Source organism: Engraulis encrasicolus, chromosome 22, assembly GCF_034702125.1.
Source record: "Engraulis encrasicolus isolate BLACKSEA-1 chromosome 22, IST_EnEncr_1.0, whole genome shotgun sequence".
NCBI classification, from domain to species: domain Eukaryota; kingdom Metazoa; phylum Chordata; class Actinopteri; order Clupeiformes; family Engraulidae; genus Engraulis; species Engraulis encrasicolus.
This window is the reverse complement of record NC_085878.1, coordinates 26,587,451-26,600,058: the sequence shown is the minus strand read 5'-3', so window position 1 is coordinate 26,600,058 and position 12,608 is coordinate 26,587,451. Positions and strand designations below refer to the sequence as shown.

The 12,608-nt window shown below is 44.8% G+C and overlaps 2 protein-coding genes across 14 annotated transcripts in view; one reads left to right on the top strand and one right to left on the bottom strand.

The window, feature by feature from the left end:
• madd (MAP-kinase activating death domain) overlaps positions 1-7,896 on the top strand; it is a 98,876-nt gene extending 90,980 nt beyond the window's left edge. For all 12 annotated transcript variants that reach the window (XM_063188773.1, XM_063188772.1, XM_063188767.1 and 9 more), the window contains 3 exons: positions 433-502; positions 3,668-3,714; positions 4,506-7,896. In XM_063188773.1, the coding sequence (XP_063044843.1) occupies positions 433-502; positions 3,668-3,714; positions 4,506-4,622 (234 nt within the window). In that variant the 3' untranslated portion in view covers positions 4,623-7,896. The remainder of the gene's footprint in view (positions 1-432; positions 503-3,667; positions 3,715-4,505) is intronic.
• Positions 7,897-9,566: 1,670 nt separating this feature from the next.
• The window catches only part of bbox1 (butyrobetaine (gamma), 2-oxoglutarate dioxygenase (gamma-butyrobetaine hydroxylase) 1), a 35,650-nt gene continuing 32,608 nt past the window's right edge, over positions 9,567-12,608 (bottom strand). For both annotated transcript variants that reach the window (XM_063188775.1, XM_063188776.1), the window contains exons 6-8: positions 12,164-12,360; positions 11,143-11,309; positions 9,567-9,949 (exon numbers count right to left, since the gene is read on the bottom strand). In XM_063188775.1, the coding sequence (XP_063044845.1) occupies positions 9,789-9,949; positions 11,143-11,309; positions 12,164-12,360 (525 nt within the window). In that variant the 3' untranslated portion in view covers positions 9,567-9,788. The remainder of the gene's footprint in view (positions 9,950-11,142; positions 11,310-12,163; positions 12,361-12,608) is intronic.

Here is a 12,608-nt window from a genome sequence, read left to right as displayed (position 1 = left end):
TCCTGCCCCCCTCTCTCCGCTCTACGTCCCCTACCCACCTACACTCCGCTCCGCTCCGCCACCACCCTACTGTACACCACCCACTCTCTCAGCTCCCAGTGAGCACCCGCCATGCCCATGTAACCTACTCCACATGGAAACTTCCACCGTACTCAGTCTCCCCTTTTTTCTTTCTTTCTGTAGGTTTGAAGAGCTTGCTTCTCATGTGCTGTCTTCGTGTTCCTCGTTCGTTTGTTTTTTGTTTCCTTTTTTTAACACTTTCTTCTGAAGCTTTACTTTCTTCCATAGTTTTTTTTTATCTTTCTTTCTTTTCATTTGTTTGACTGTTTTAAGGTTTTTTGTCATCTCTCTGAAATGTTTGGTTTGGGCCAAGTGACATTGAGTAGCTAATGGTCTGTCTGTTATTTTGTTTGTTTGTGTTTTTCGTTTTAGGTTTTCATACAGCTGAATCACATTAAAAAGTGCAATACTGTGAAGGGAGTCTTTGTCCTGGAGGAATTTGGTAATTACACCATTTTGATTCTAGGTCTGTACACGACACGGCAGTAACTCAGGTCCCCCCTTGGCATGCAAGATAGGAGATTATGCACACCAATGCATTTTTCAAGCTTCACACTGACTTAGCCCTAAAAGGCTGCAACCCCTCGCACATTAGCTTGTGTGTGCTAGTTTGTTGCTTGGCATGCGTTATCGAAATGAGCTAAAATCTCTTGACTGACTGACTGGCCTTCTCGAATGGGAGTTTTACTAGGGGTCTCTTGCATAGTGACAGAAGCATTTCCACTACCTCAGTGCCTTAGATCACCACCACAAAACCCAGGCCAATCCGACAGACAACCGATTGCAGTAAAGCACCCCATTTACAAGGCACAATTTATGATCGCGGCCCTTCGAGGAGAGGCGGCTTTGGTTTCTGTTAAACTTGTGTGTAAAAGGACAAAATAAAACTCTGGGTTTTGGTCACGTAGAGTTCACAGCAGCAGTTATATCAGCAGCAGCTGTAGGTGTCCTGCCAATGCTGGAATGCATTCAGATTAAAAAAAAAAAAAAGAAAAAGAACGAAACTGTTGGAGAAAACGATAATGGGTTAAATCTGCCACTTGGCTACCACTCAATTCATCATTAGCATCAACCTCAGGCTTTTAACATGGTCGTAGCCTTATGGGGAAAATACAAGAACACAAGCTCACTTCTGAGATGCATTCATTTTGAGATGCATTGATGCAAGGACACACCAATACTAGAATTCTATGTTCTAGTTGTACTACACATTGCTAGTCATACAACTCTTACTCTAGGTGTATGGAGTGGACTGCACTATGGAGCCCTGGCTATAGCACATCTGTGTTGGCCTGCCATTGGGCCACTTTTGGCCCGATAGTCAAAGCAACCCTATTGTGGTAGGTGGTGCATGAGGTGGGAATGAGAGAGGAATGGGGCTATATAGGAGGGAGGGGGGCTTACTGTAGTCGTGGACAGGGTTACTGCCGTGTCTCTGTGCTTCCTTTTATTTCTCGTAATCCGTTCCCTCATCTTTGCTGCTATGAAAACCTTCATTCTCCTGCAGGTAAAGTGCTGTCACACCTCTCTCTCTATCTCTCTCTCTCTCTCTCTCTCTCTCTCTCTCTCTCTCTCTCTCTCTCTCTCTCTCTCTCTCTCTCTCTCTGTTCTCTCACCAACTGCCTCTGGTCTCACATACACTGCTCTTTCTTTGTAACTCTTCAACCAAGTCAAACGATGCTCTAGCCCCTCTGTTGGTCCATGCCACCGCTCCACAGCTTGTCGTCTCCACACCACTGCACCGTGTCTGTCTGTCCTCTCACTCCTTCTGTACGAACTCCTCCATGTCCGCTCCTGTACTCTGTGGTGGAGATCTCTCTCTCTCTCTCACTCACTCACTCACTCACTCACTCACTCACTCACTCACTCTCTCTCTCTCTCTCTCTCTCTCTCTCTCTCTCTCTCTCTCTCTCTCTCTCTCTCTCTCTCTCTCTCTCTCTCTCTCTCTCTCTCTCTCTCTCTCTCTCACTCGCTCCCTCCTTCCAATCTTATTCACTCACTCACTCACTCACTCACCCACGCACACTCACTTTTACGCTGTTAGGAGATGAACTGACCCCACCCCTCAAAATGCTAACCCCAAACTCTGAATGGCCGACGTTTGTCTCTCCTCCTCCTCCTCCTCCTCCTCCTCCACCTCCACCTCCACCTCCCTCTCCATTCCTGTCCTTCCTCTCCTTCCTCTCTCCTTTTTTTCTTCCTCACAATACTGCTACTACCTCACCGTTATTCTCCCTTGTGGGAAATGATTGGGGTGAGGTGTCTTGAATGCCCCAGTGGGTTTGAGGGAGTTGGATGTTGGCGTTGGGGAAGGTGCGGAAGAGAGGGAGATGATTCAAGGTGTCCGTTCTGTTGGAAGCTTCGGGTGCCTGTTTTGCATGAAACCACTGAATGCAAGTTATCCTCACACACCCCCACCTTGTCCTACTCCCCCACCCCAGTCCACTTGATTATCTGGTGGTAAGCCAGGCGCCATGAGCGAGTCTCTCTTGGAGAGCGGACTAGAGGCAGCTGTGCTGGTGTTTTCGGTGTGGAAGTGATCCCAAACGCTGTTGTCCCACTGCCACGAGCCATGTTTGTCCACCTAATTAGTGCCTCCACCAACTCCAAGACGGCCATCCAGGGCCAACACATCAGCTATAAAAGGAAGGGAGAGAACAACAACTGTTATTGTACAAATTTATATGCAAATTTTATATTACAAAAACGTGCAAGTCAAGTATTACGCCATCGGAAGGGATATATGATTGCAATCAACCCAGAAAATCAGGAACCGACGTACAATCACGTAAATTACAGTATTTATTGATTACAATCAGCTGACAAGCAATATGGGTGCATTGTTGTAAATGTCTCTTCTGATGAATATGGTATAGTATGTGGCGTATACTGTGTCAGTTGAGTGGTAGATGTATGCATTAGATGTGGTGATGTCATGCTGGGCTCTGATGTGGTTGCATCAGATGTCTTTGGCAGCACCTTTTCAAGATGGCCGCCCCATAAATGGACCCACATGGCTCATTGGGTACATTCCATTATCCTAACTCCTGTCCTCGACCTGTGCTTTTGGCCTCGCGCTTTGCTGACGCCTTCGCCTCCGTGGACAAAACAATTGAAGTTTCCCAGCTGTCAGCCTATCCGCAACACCTTTTTGTGGGACTTTTCCCCATTCAACATCCCGATTGCAAATGAAAAAAAGAACCTTCAAATTGCGCTTTTTGCAAGAATTAAACTTCTGTCGTCAATTAAATTGTGCGACGTCACCACAAGGTCACAAGCACAAGGGAGGACGGGAGTTGGGATGATGGAAAGGACCCATGGTGTTGGCACGGCAGCCTCGCCACAGGCAGACAGACCAACCGACCCACTTAAACCCTCTAACCTGTCCACACGGTCTACCCCCTCTCTCTTATTCCTCCTTTCTTCCCCTACCTCTCTTTCTCTCTCTCCTGCTCTATCCCCTCCTCCCCTTCCTTGCAGCCCCCTTCTCCCCACCCTTAAGCCACACACTCCTCCTTCTCTCTACCTCTCTCCCCCCATCCTCCCTCCCTTGTTTTTGACCTCTGTTTGAATTCTTGTGTTCTGTTTCTCGCACCTGTGGTTGTAGTTCCTGAAACTAAAGAAGTGGTGATCCACAGATACAAGACACCCATGGTAAGTATGGTATGCTGCGTACTGTAGTATGTGCATACATGGGTTAAGAATCACACACACACACACACACACACACACACACACACACACACACACACACACACACACACACACACACACACACACACACACACACACACACACACACACACACACACACACAGGAACAACAGCACGTGAAGCACATCTGGTGTAGTTGTAATGAGGTAGGCTTATCTATTGCCAATATTCTAATAATAATAATATTTAATTTGTCAAGTAGATATTACTAACTTTGGCATGAGTTTGGGAACATGTGAAGTATCTCTAATGACCTTGCTGTTTTGGTATTCGATCATAATAATGTGAATGATGAGTTATGAATATTATTTCACATAAACGGTCCGCATGTTTGTCTGACTGGCTCTTTCCTTCTCTGTCTTAATTGTCCTCTCTGTCTGTATGCCAATCTCTCTGTCTCCCCTTCAACCTACCTGTCTCTCTCTCTCTCTCCCTCCACGTCTTTCTCCTCTCCTACTCTGTTTCACTCTCTGACTTTTTCTCTCTCTCCCTCTCGCTATCTCGCTATCCCTTTCGCTTTCACTCCTTCTTGCTATCTCTTCTGTCTATCTGTCTGTCTATCTCTCTCTCTGTCTGTCTGTCTATCTCTCTCTCTGTCTGTCTGTCTCTCTCTCTCTCTCTGTCTGTCCCTCTCTCTCTCTCTCTCTCTCTCTCTCTCTCTCTCTCTCTCTCTCTCTCTCTCTCTCTCTCTCTCTCTCTCTCTCTCTCTCTCTCTCTCTCTCTCTCCACAGGCACATCAGATCTGTTACTCGGTCCTCTGTCTCTTCTCGTACGTGGCAGCAGTGAAGGGGAAGGAGGCGGAGGGCAAACCAAAGCTGCTGTCCCCACGGCCCCTGTCAGCCAGCTAGACACACACAGTACACACACACACACACACACAGTACACACACACACACACAGTACACACAAACATATATACATGCACACACACATAGAAATATTGCCCCTGAGTGTTTTGCTCTCTCCAGCACAATTTCTCCCCTGTGAATGAATGCTCTTGCGCCTGCTGGACACACTCGCACACAAAACACACACACTTACACACACACACACTCACACTCCCTTCCAGCCTGTCCACCTCCTCCGCCCTGTGATGAACTGCTGCTCAGGCTCCTCTCTCCAATCTTCTGCGTCCAAGTGTGTGCAGCGTTGAAGCCTTTCTCTCCGCGTGCCGACTGCATAAAAAAAGACGCTAGACCGACCCAACGCCCCAATACCATACGTCCAAATACCCAAGGTCCAATACCCAACGCCCAATACCCGCCGCCCTAGTACTCAACGTCCAATACCCCATGCCCCAATACCCGAAGTCCAAAACCCGACGCCCCAATGCCCGCTCCTCCTCTTCTGCAATAGCACAATGTCCACCCGTGGGCACAATATGAAGCTCAGTGGATACTCAAGACTATGGCACCTATGATGTAGACTTCGCTCATCTCCCCCATAGCTCAGATGCATATGTGGATTGGACCCCTTTCATCAAAGGATGCCCCAGCTCTTTATGTGATGTTGACTTTCTCGTAAATGGGGGCGTGGTGGGTTTCCTTTTCTTGGCTGTTGTCAATTTTTTTTTTTTCCTTTCATAATTTAAAAAAAGAAATCAGGTGTTGTCGTGTTGCTGTTTGTTGCTCCTCTCGTTCGTGATCATGTCCCTCCTTTTCTCTGGTGTATCCCTCCTGCACTTACGTCTAGTCGTTGCGGCCTGCCTGCCTGCCTGTCTGATATCTGATCTGTTACATAGAGACACAGCAAAGCGTACTATCTTGCATGCAGGTCCCATGCACAGACAACCAACAAAAGGCATGCCCAACCAGGACTCAAAAGCAATCTTTGCTCATCTTGTGTGTACTCTGGAACCGAACCGAGCACCCCAACCCTACCAGTCCCCTCATCTTGCCTCTTCCTTCAAGTTCTCCTCTCCTCACCTCCTCTCCTCATCCTCCTCCTTCCTCTCAACTCGCTATCCAGAGACTGTGATGATGAATATTCTGTGTCTCTGCGGTACTATCGTCTGTTCAGTCTTAAACAGCATTATCAGGATGAAGCCTTTGAAAGATGGATGCCAGCCCCGCACTCAGAGGTGTCTGTCTGTCTCTGTCTGTCATGGCAGATGACACCCGCGGTAGCCTAAGCCAAGGATTAAGAAAAAGAAACGTCCCTCTTTTTGAAGGCTTCATTCTCCCCCATCCCTGTCCCTGTTCCTCAAAATTCCAACCTGCTGTAAAAGTGGTCCAAGCTGTGTGTGTGAGACTGCGTGTGTGAGCGTGTGTATGTAAAAAAAAATATACATATTTTAGCGGTGCCCCTCGCAAGGCCAAAAACTACTGTACTAGATCTACTGTAAACGGTTTCATGTTTGTGGTCAGCCGTGTTGAAAATGCATGTCGTGCTCAATACGAGTATAAAAAAAAACCCTTACGAAAAAGAAAAGAGAAAAAAAAAACATTTAAAAAAACAAACTGCTGTACATTTCAAGTTTTTTCTGTTTTAAGAAACAGAAAACAAAAATAATGTTACAAAAAATTGTGGTTCATTGACTAGATGTGCAATACTACTTGTAGTGGGGTGTGGAGGGGAGTCCTCTGACCCCAGTCAGTCAGTCAGTCAGTCAGTCATTCCTGCTGTATAAGACTGCATCACATGCGCCCCCGCCGTCTGTCCTGATTGTGGTGAGAAAATCAATGAGGACCACTGTGGAAGAGTCTACCACGGAGAAGCCCCAGGGTGGTTTGGCACTGGCACTGTAATGAACCACAGGATAGAGAACGAAATGGAGAGAGAAAATAAGGAGACCAAATGAAAGAGAGAGAGAGAAAGAGAGTGCTGTTTTTGGAGACGTGTCCTTTTCTCTTCTTCCTCTCATGATTCCCGCCACTGAAGAGCTCAGCTGTCTTGTCCGCTGCTGCCCGCAGGGAAAGCTAAACTCTGGCCTGTGCCCTGTAATTTCTGTGGAAATGAGAGCCGTTTAAACAGCTTCCTTCTAACTTCCAGCCCGCCACTCTGGGCTGGGATAGTGAGGGACACACAGCAGATAGACCTTAGAGAGATTCATCTGATTGAGGATAATACCACAGATTGGGCTTCCTAGGGTATTACACACAGAAATATTTACATATTTTTTTGACTAACCCACCTCTCGTTTTGCTGTCTTTTTTTGTTTGTTTAAAAAAAAAAACAGCACAGTCTATTGTTACTTCAGATTATCCAAATTGACATTCCTGTAAGTAGTAGTTGTATTTGAGCCCAGTGGACACTTGAGATGGAAGTCAGAGGAGGGGCAGATGACGTTGTAAATAGTGCAGAGGTGGCCCAAGTAAAGGTAGAATAAAAAAAACAAAGGTTGCAACAGTTTCCTTCCAACACAAATTACTTCACTGAGTAACTGGCCTACAGTTAATATAGAGCGATGTACCTGGTTGGATCAAATTTGGGAGTTTTCTTTTTAAGCGTTGTAGATATTTTCCAGTAAAAATATCTAGCCACCTCATTAGGTACAATGGAATAACTGGTGTAACCACTATGTAATATCATGTGCTAGTGTTGCACTTGCATAAATTTACCCCAACTTTGACTTTGGCCACCTCTGAAATAGCGCAGAGATCAGTAGGGGCAGAGCGGCTTCCAAAAACAGACATGCTGGCCTGTGGTTCAAAAGAGAAGCTGTGTCAAGAATAAAGAGAGAGAAAGAGAGAGATGTGTTTAACTACTGAGTCTGTGCTTCGAGATCGTTGAGTGAGCGTGCAAGAAAATTGAGATATTGGGTGTAAATATTTCAGTGTTTAAAAAGGAAAAGAAAAAAAGTATTTATAGAAAAATGTACAGCTTTGGCAATATGAAATAAAAACATGTCCAACCCAAGTTGTTTGTGAAGAGCATTTTGTTGTTTTAATGATTTTAAATCCAATTTTGTGCGGTACACAAGTTTGAAACATTTCTGATGTACAGAGAGTCATGTATAAGGCAACACTGCAGAGTGGGAGACATGATTACATTTAAAGCTCTTAGCTTAGAATAACCAAATCAGAAACCCTTTTATCAGAAACCTGCTTGTCGTTCCAATATATCCAGGTAGTACCTGGCCATACAGTACCTTGCATTTTACCAGTCTGAGTATATCTATAAGGCATAGATGAACCATAAATAAGACACAAAGTGCTAAAGAATTTATATGGAGGAATTCCATGTAATGAATCCATGGAAACTTGCACTGTTAACTTCAAATGTAAACTGCAAACTGTAGTGGCAAACCATAGTACCAACTAGGATTTGCTAAGGTAGGAGAGAAGCCGGTCCAGAAACCCTGTTCTAAATATAATTCTGACCTTGATTTAAAGCTCCTGCCAGTTTGTGTTGTAGAGTATGAATATGTTCTTTGACGGCCTCATCTTCAATGTCACTGCATGTCTTGAGCTAATCCAGTATCTACAGTAAATTTCTCATGACCAATAAATATCCTTGTATTATTGTTTCTATACGCATTTTCAGTTAATGTGAACAATACACTTAGAAAAATATATTGCTTTCTATACAGTCAAACCTTGTCATCAAGAGAGAGAAATATAATGTTTTTTTCTTCACAAACTATCAAATCAAGTTATGGCATACTATCTTACTGGCCAACACGGTCCAGTATTCACAAGGCATCTCTTGGGAATAAAAGATGCTTGAAAACATGAACAAGTAACAAAATAATGCTATAATGCAGTCAGTATGCTTATATGCAAGCACAATTTTTAGTCACATTTTTCTATTACCAGTCATTCTAATTGAATATGTGAATTGAGAGGGCTTTTTTAAAGTGTTTTTTTTTTTTTAAATAATAATAATATTACACTTAACGTACACTTTTATCCAAAGTGACTCATCAGCTGCTGACGTCTGATTATTTACAGAGTATTGGTAGTTACAGTTATTGGAGCAATATGATAAGATTAGGTGCCTTGCTGAAAGGCACTTATGCCATGGTATGTAGTATCACCCACATTAGTCCTGTGGGTAAAGGGTGCAAATCTGCAACCTTCCAATCATAACAAGATCTGAGTCATTAAGATGGTTCCCTAGATACAGAACTGGGAAAGGGGACAAAGCAGCCCACAGAGGAATAGTCGACATGGAAACGCTACTGAGAAGGTTAGGGACCACTATTCCTCTGTCTGTAGAAGAACAAAGTCTGGAACTAAAATAGCACTAGCAACTTTTAAGAGGTTTAGACTGAAGATTATACACACACATTATGTTACGCAATATTTCAGAATAAGTTTGAAATGATAAGAATCATCAAGCTTCAACAACCGTAGGAGATAAAAGCTGATGTGGGAGGAACAGAGAGAAATATCTGTTGGCGTCTCAGTTAATTATGGCTGTGAACATGAAAGAATAGTCATCTAATGGAGCAAATATCAAAGGAGTTTTTTTTCCCCCAAGGGAAGTAAGGGGTTCTTCATCTTCCTAAGTATGAAGATACCAGGTTCTTAACCTCACTTCTAACAAGGCAAACTGGTGCTGTTAGAGCCCTCAGAAAAGCACACATCAAAAGTGGTAGGGAAGGGGGAAAAAATGGCACAAAATACCAATCAAAGCAAATATCGAAACATTCCAATACACAATTCTAAGGCCTACCAAGTCCAAGAAGAGAGATAAAAGCTACAGAGGGTGCCTAAACGGCTTTTCATATCTGCACCCCTAAAAAGTGTCAGCATATCATAATATCTTACCATTTTTATCATGTGTAAACATCAGAGACCCAGAAAAAGTGGCAAAGAAGTGAAGCCCTGAGACATGAAGACTAGCAGTGTCGGCCTCCCCTGCTTCAATGGGGGAGGAAGCAGCATTTACTGAAGCTGGGAGAGCAGAGCGCGAGCGGAGAAGTAACAGGAGAAGTCAGCAGTCACGAGATGAAGGCCACTGGAGTTACTGGCTACCCGGGGAGGCTGTGTGTGTGCGTGTGTCTGTGTCTGTGTGTGTGCGTGTGCATGTGTGTTTGTCAGTGACTGGCGTGTGTGAGGGAGTTGGGTTTAGTTGTCTCCGTGCACGGCCTTGCGAAGGATCCTGAGGCGGGACATGACCTCGTCCCAGTCCAGGTAGGCTCCCTCCAGGTGACGTCTCTGGGTGGCATCTGACTGGTACTCCTTGCGGCCGTGCAGCAGACGCCAGTTATCGAAGGTCACCAGGTCACCTGTGGAGAGAGAGGACGGGACCATTAGCTGTCTGAGGCAGCCGTCAATCACTCCTCTAACTCTTCCCGAACTACTTTTAAGAAATAACATTAATGCTTGACTGACTAAGGTAAAAACAGTCCTCATTCCATATCTACTCTTAACATGCAGCATTAACTGCTGAATGATGTCAACAGGACCCTGTGCTCTCATCAAGTGATCTCTGGATACGTGTGTGTGTGTGGAGAAATGGGGTGTTCTCACCTTAAATACTTAATAATCACTAATCACTGATTATTAAATTGCCTAATGTCTGATAAATGATGTTTAGTATTTTAAACATTAGACTGTACTTATTTTATCCTATAACTCTTAATTCATCGGCAGCTTGTTTGCTTTCAGAAGTGAAGCTGAAGCACATTGTTTATTATCTGCACGATTTCACCTTGGCTTACAGTGAAAACACGTACACACACATAGTGTAAGCTCTATATCTAATCTATGTGCTGTATGCAACAACACTGATGTCAACAGGATACTCTGTGGATACGGTGTCCTCCTGAACCCATTATCCAATTTCCTCTCCAGTGGCACTCTAGATAATGTGCAATTAGCCAACATCATCTGCCTGATGACCTGCCACGCATGTGATCTATCAAGGACAGATAACATACACAGACCCAAGGACGACTCCTCTCCCCCTGACAGTCTTATCTCCTGCCTGGGAGATACCACAACTAAAGTGTGTATTATCCCATATGGATGTGGCTCAGGCCAGTGTAATGGTTCACTAACTCATATCTTAGGATGTGACATCAGCTGCACCCTGGGAAGGGAACATGCCTATGGACAACCTTGGAATACCTACAGTAATAACAGCTTGTTGTGTTTGGCAAGACGCCAATGTCCAAAGTCTAATACATTTAATTCACATGATCTCATAGTGTTTGTAATACGTATGTAGCTTATCAAAGCACACGGCATCTTTCAGAAGACTAACCACACACATACACACATACACGCACACGCAAACACACACACACACACACACATACACGCACATGCACACACAAACACACACACACACACACACACACACACACACAAACACGCACACACACACACACACACACACACACACACACACACACACACACACACACACACACACACACACACACACACACACACACACACACACACACACACTCACCTGGCTCCATCCTGTAAGTGACCACGTTCTCTGGCCGCGTCATCAGCTCCACGTAGTCCTTGAGGGAGGAGTAGAAGAGTTGGACCTTGTCCAGTGGCAGGTCCAGCACGGAGTCCCTGGTGGCGTTGTTGTAGTTGATCCGCTCCACTCTCCCCTCGTTGTCCACACTGCACACATCACAAGCAACACAATCAAGACCCTCTAAAATAAGACACAATTATGATGTAAGAAAACACCGTCACACTCTCATTGTCCACTTTGTGCTGCAAACAAGATGATCCTGATCCTAATGCTACATAAAGCATTTACACCGCTCACCAACAGGTGGCAGCATAGATCCCCACTGAACCTTCATGGAAGGGACAGTTGTTGAGACCAGGGCTCACACAACAACCAGCAGAGATGTCAAAATCCCGTTCAGAAGAATAAACTCGTCCAAAGTTTCCTTCAAACACAGAGTAGCTGGTCTATCGTAAGTCTCCTCTTTTAACTCCCATCAGTGTTGCATAACTCCATAATTCTTCTACATCTTTTCCATTCTGTCAAAACAATTGTAGCCACTTCCATTACTTGCATTCGTGAATGGCTACAACAAATGGGTATATAGTACTGCAGGTACTTGATTGAGGCTTCTGAAGGCAGGTTGATTACCATTGACAACAACTAATGCTTTTTTTTTGTCTCATCAATGTGTCGTGATTAAGTCACTTGGTGCCAATGACGCTTGAGGACATCATTTCGGATCGTAACATTCAGTACCAATAATGCTTGATGCATCAATTCAGTTGGTGTTGACATAGGCATAGAATTCAATTTCCTCTGGGTGTTTAAAAAGCACCCAAAATGCTGAAAAGGCTCAGGAACTGCTGGGTTGTATGATTCAAAAATGGCTGGTATCCTTCCAATGTGTCAACACCAAAGACTGCACTAGGAGAGACATGGACTACACTGTCTGCATAAGCCCACTTATACAGGTATATGTGCATACTCTGCACGATGAGCTTGTGAACTGGACCCTCACTTGATGATGAAGTTCTTGGATTGCACGGCGAAGTCGCAGTAGTCGGTGCCGGTGTCGGTGAAGTCTATGCGTAGCGAGGAGAGCGCGTGGAAGGCCTCGGGATTGTCGCGGCGCAGGACCTCTGCCATGTGGAAGCCGTCCACCACCTCGCTCTCCCCACCCTCACGAGCCTGCGCCAGGCAGTGCAGAAACTGCACCTGAAGAGACAACAAAGCAGAATAGTCATTGCTTTACTTGCACTGCACTACATTAATTACGTAGCCTCTTAGTGCTGATGGGGTTGCCGGCGAGCCTATTCACTATTTGCTGAAAATACTCAACTACATCATAACAACATTGCTATGACAGTACCGAGAGCCTTAAGTAACAGATTAAGACATAGCCATTACAATGTTGGTGACAGTAAGGTTATAACATAGGCTCTGCACTAAGGGGTTAACATTAC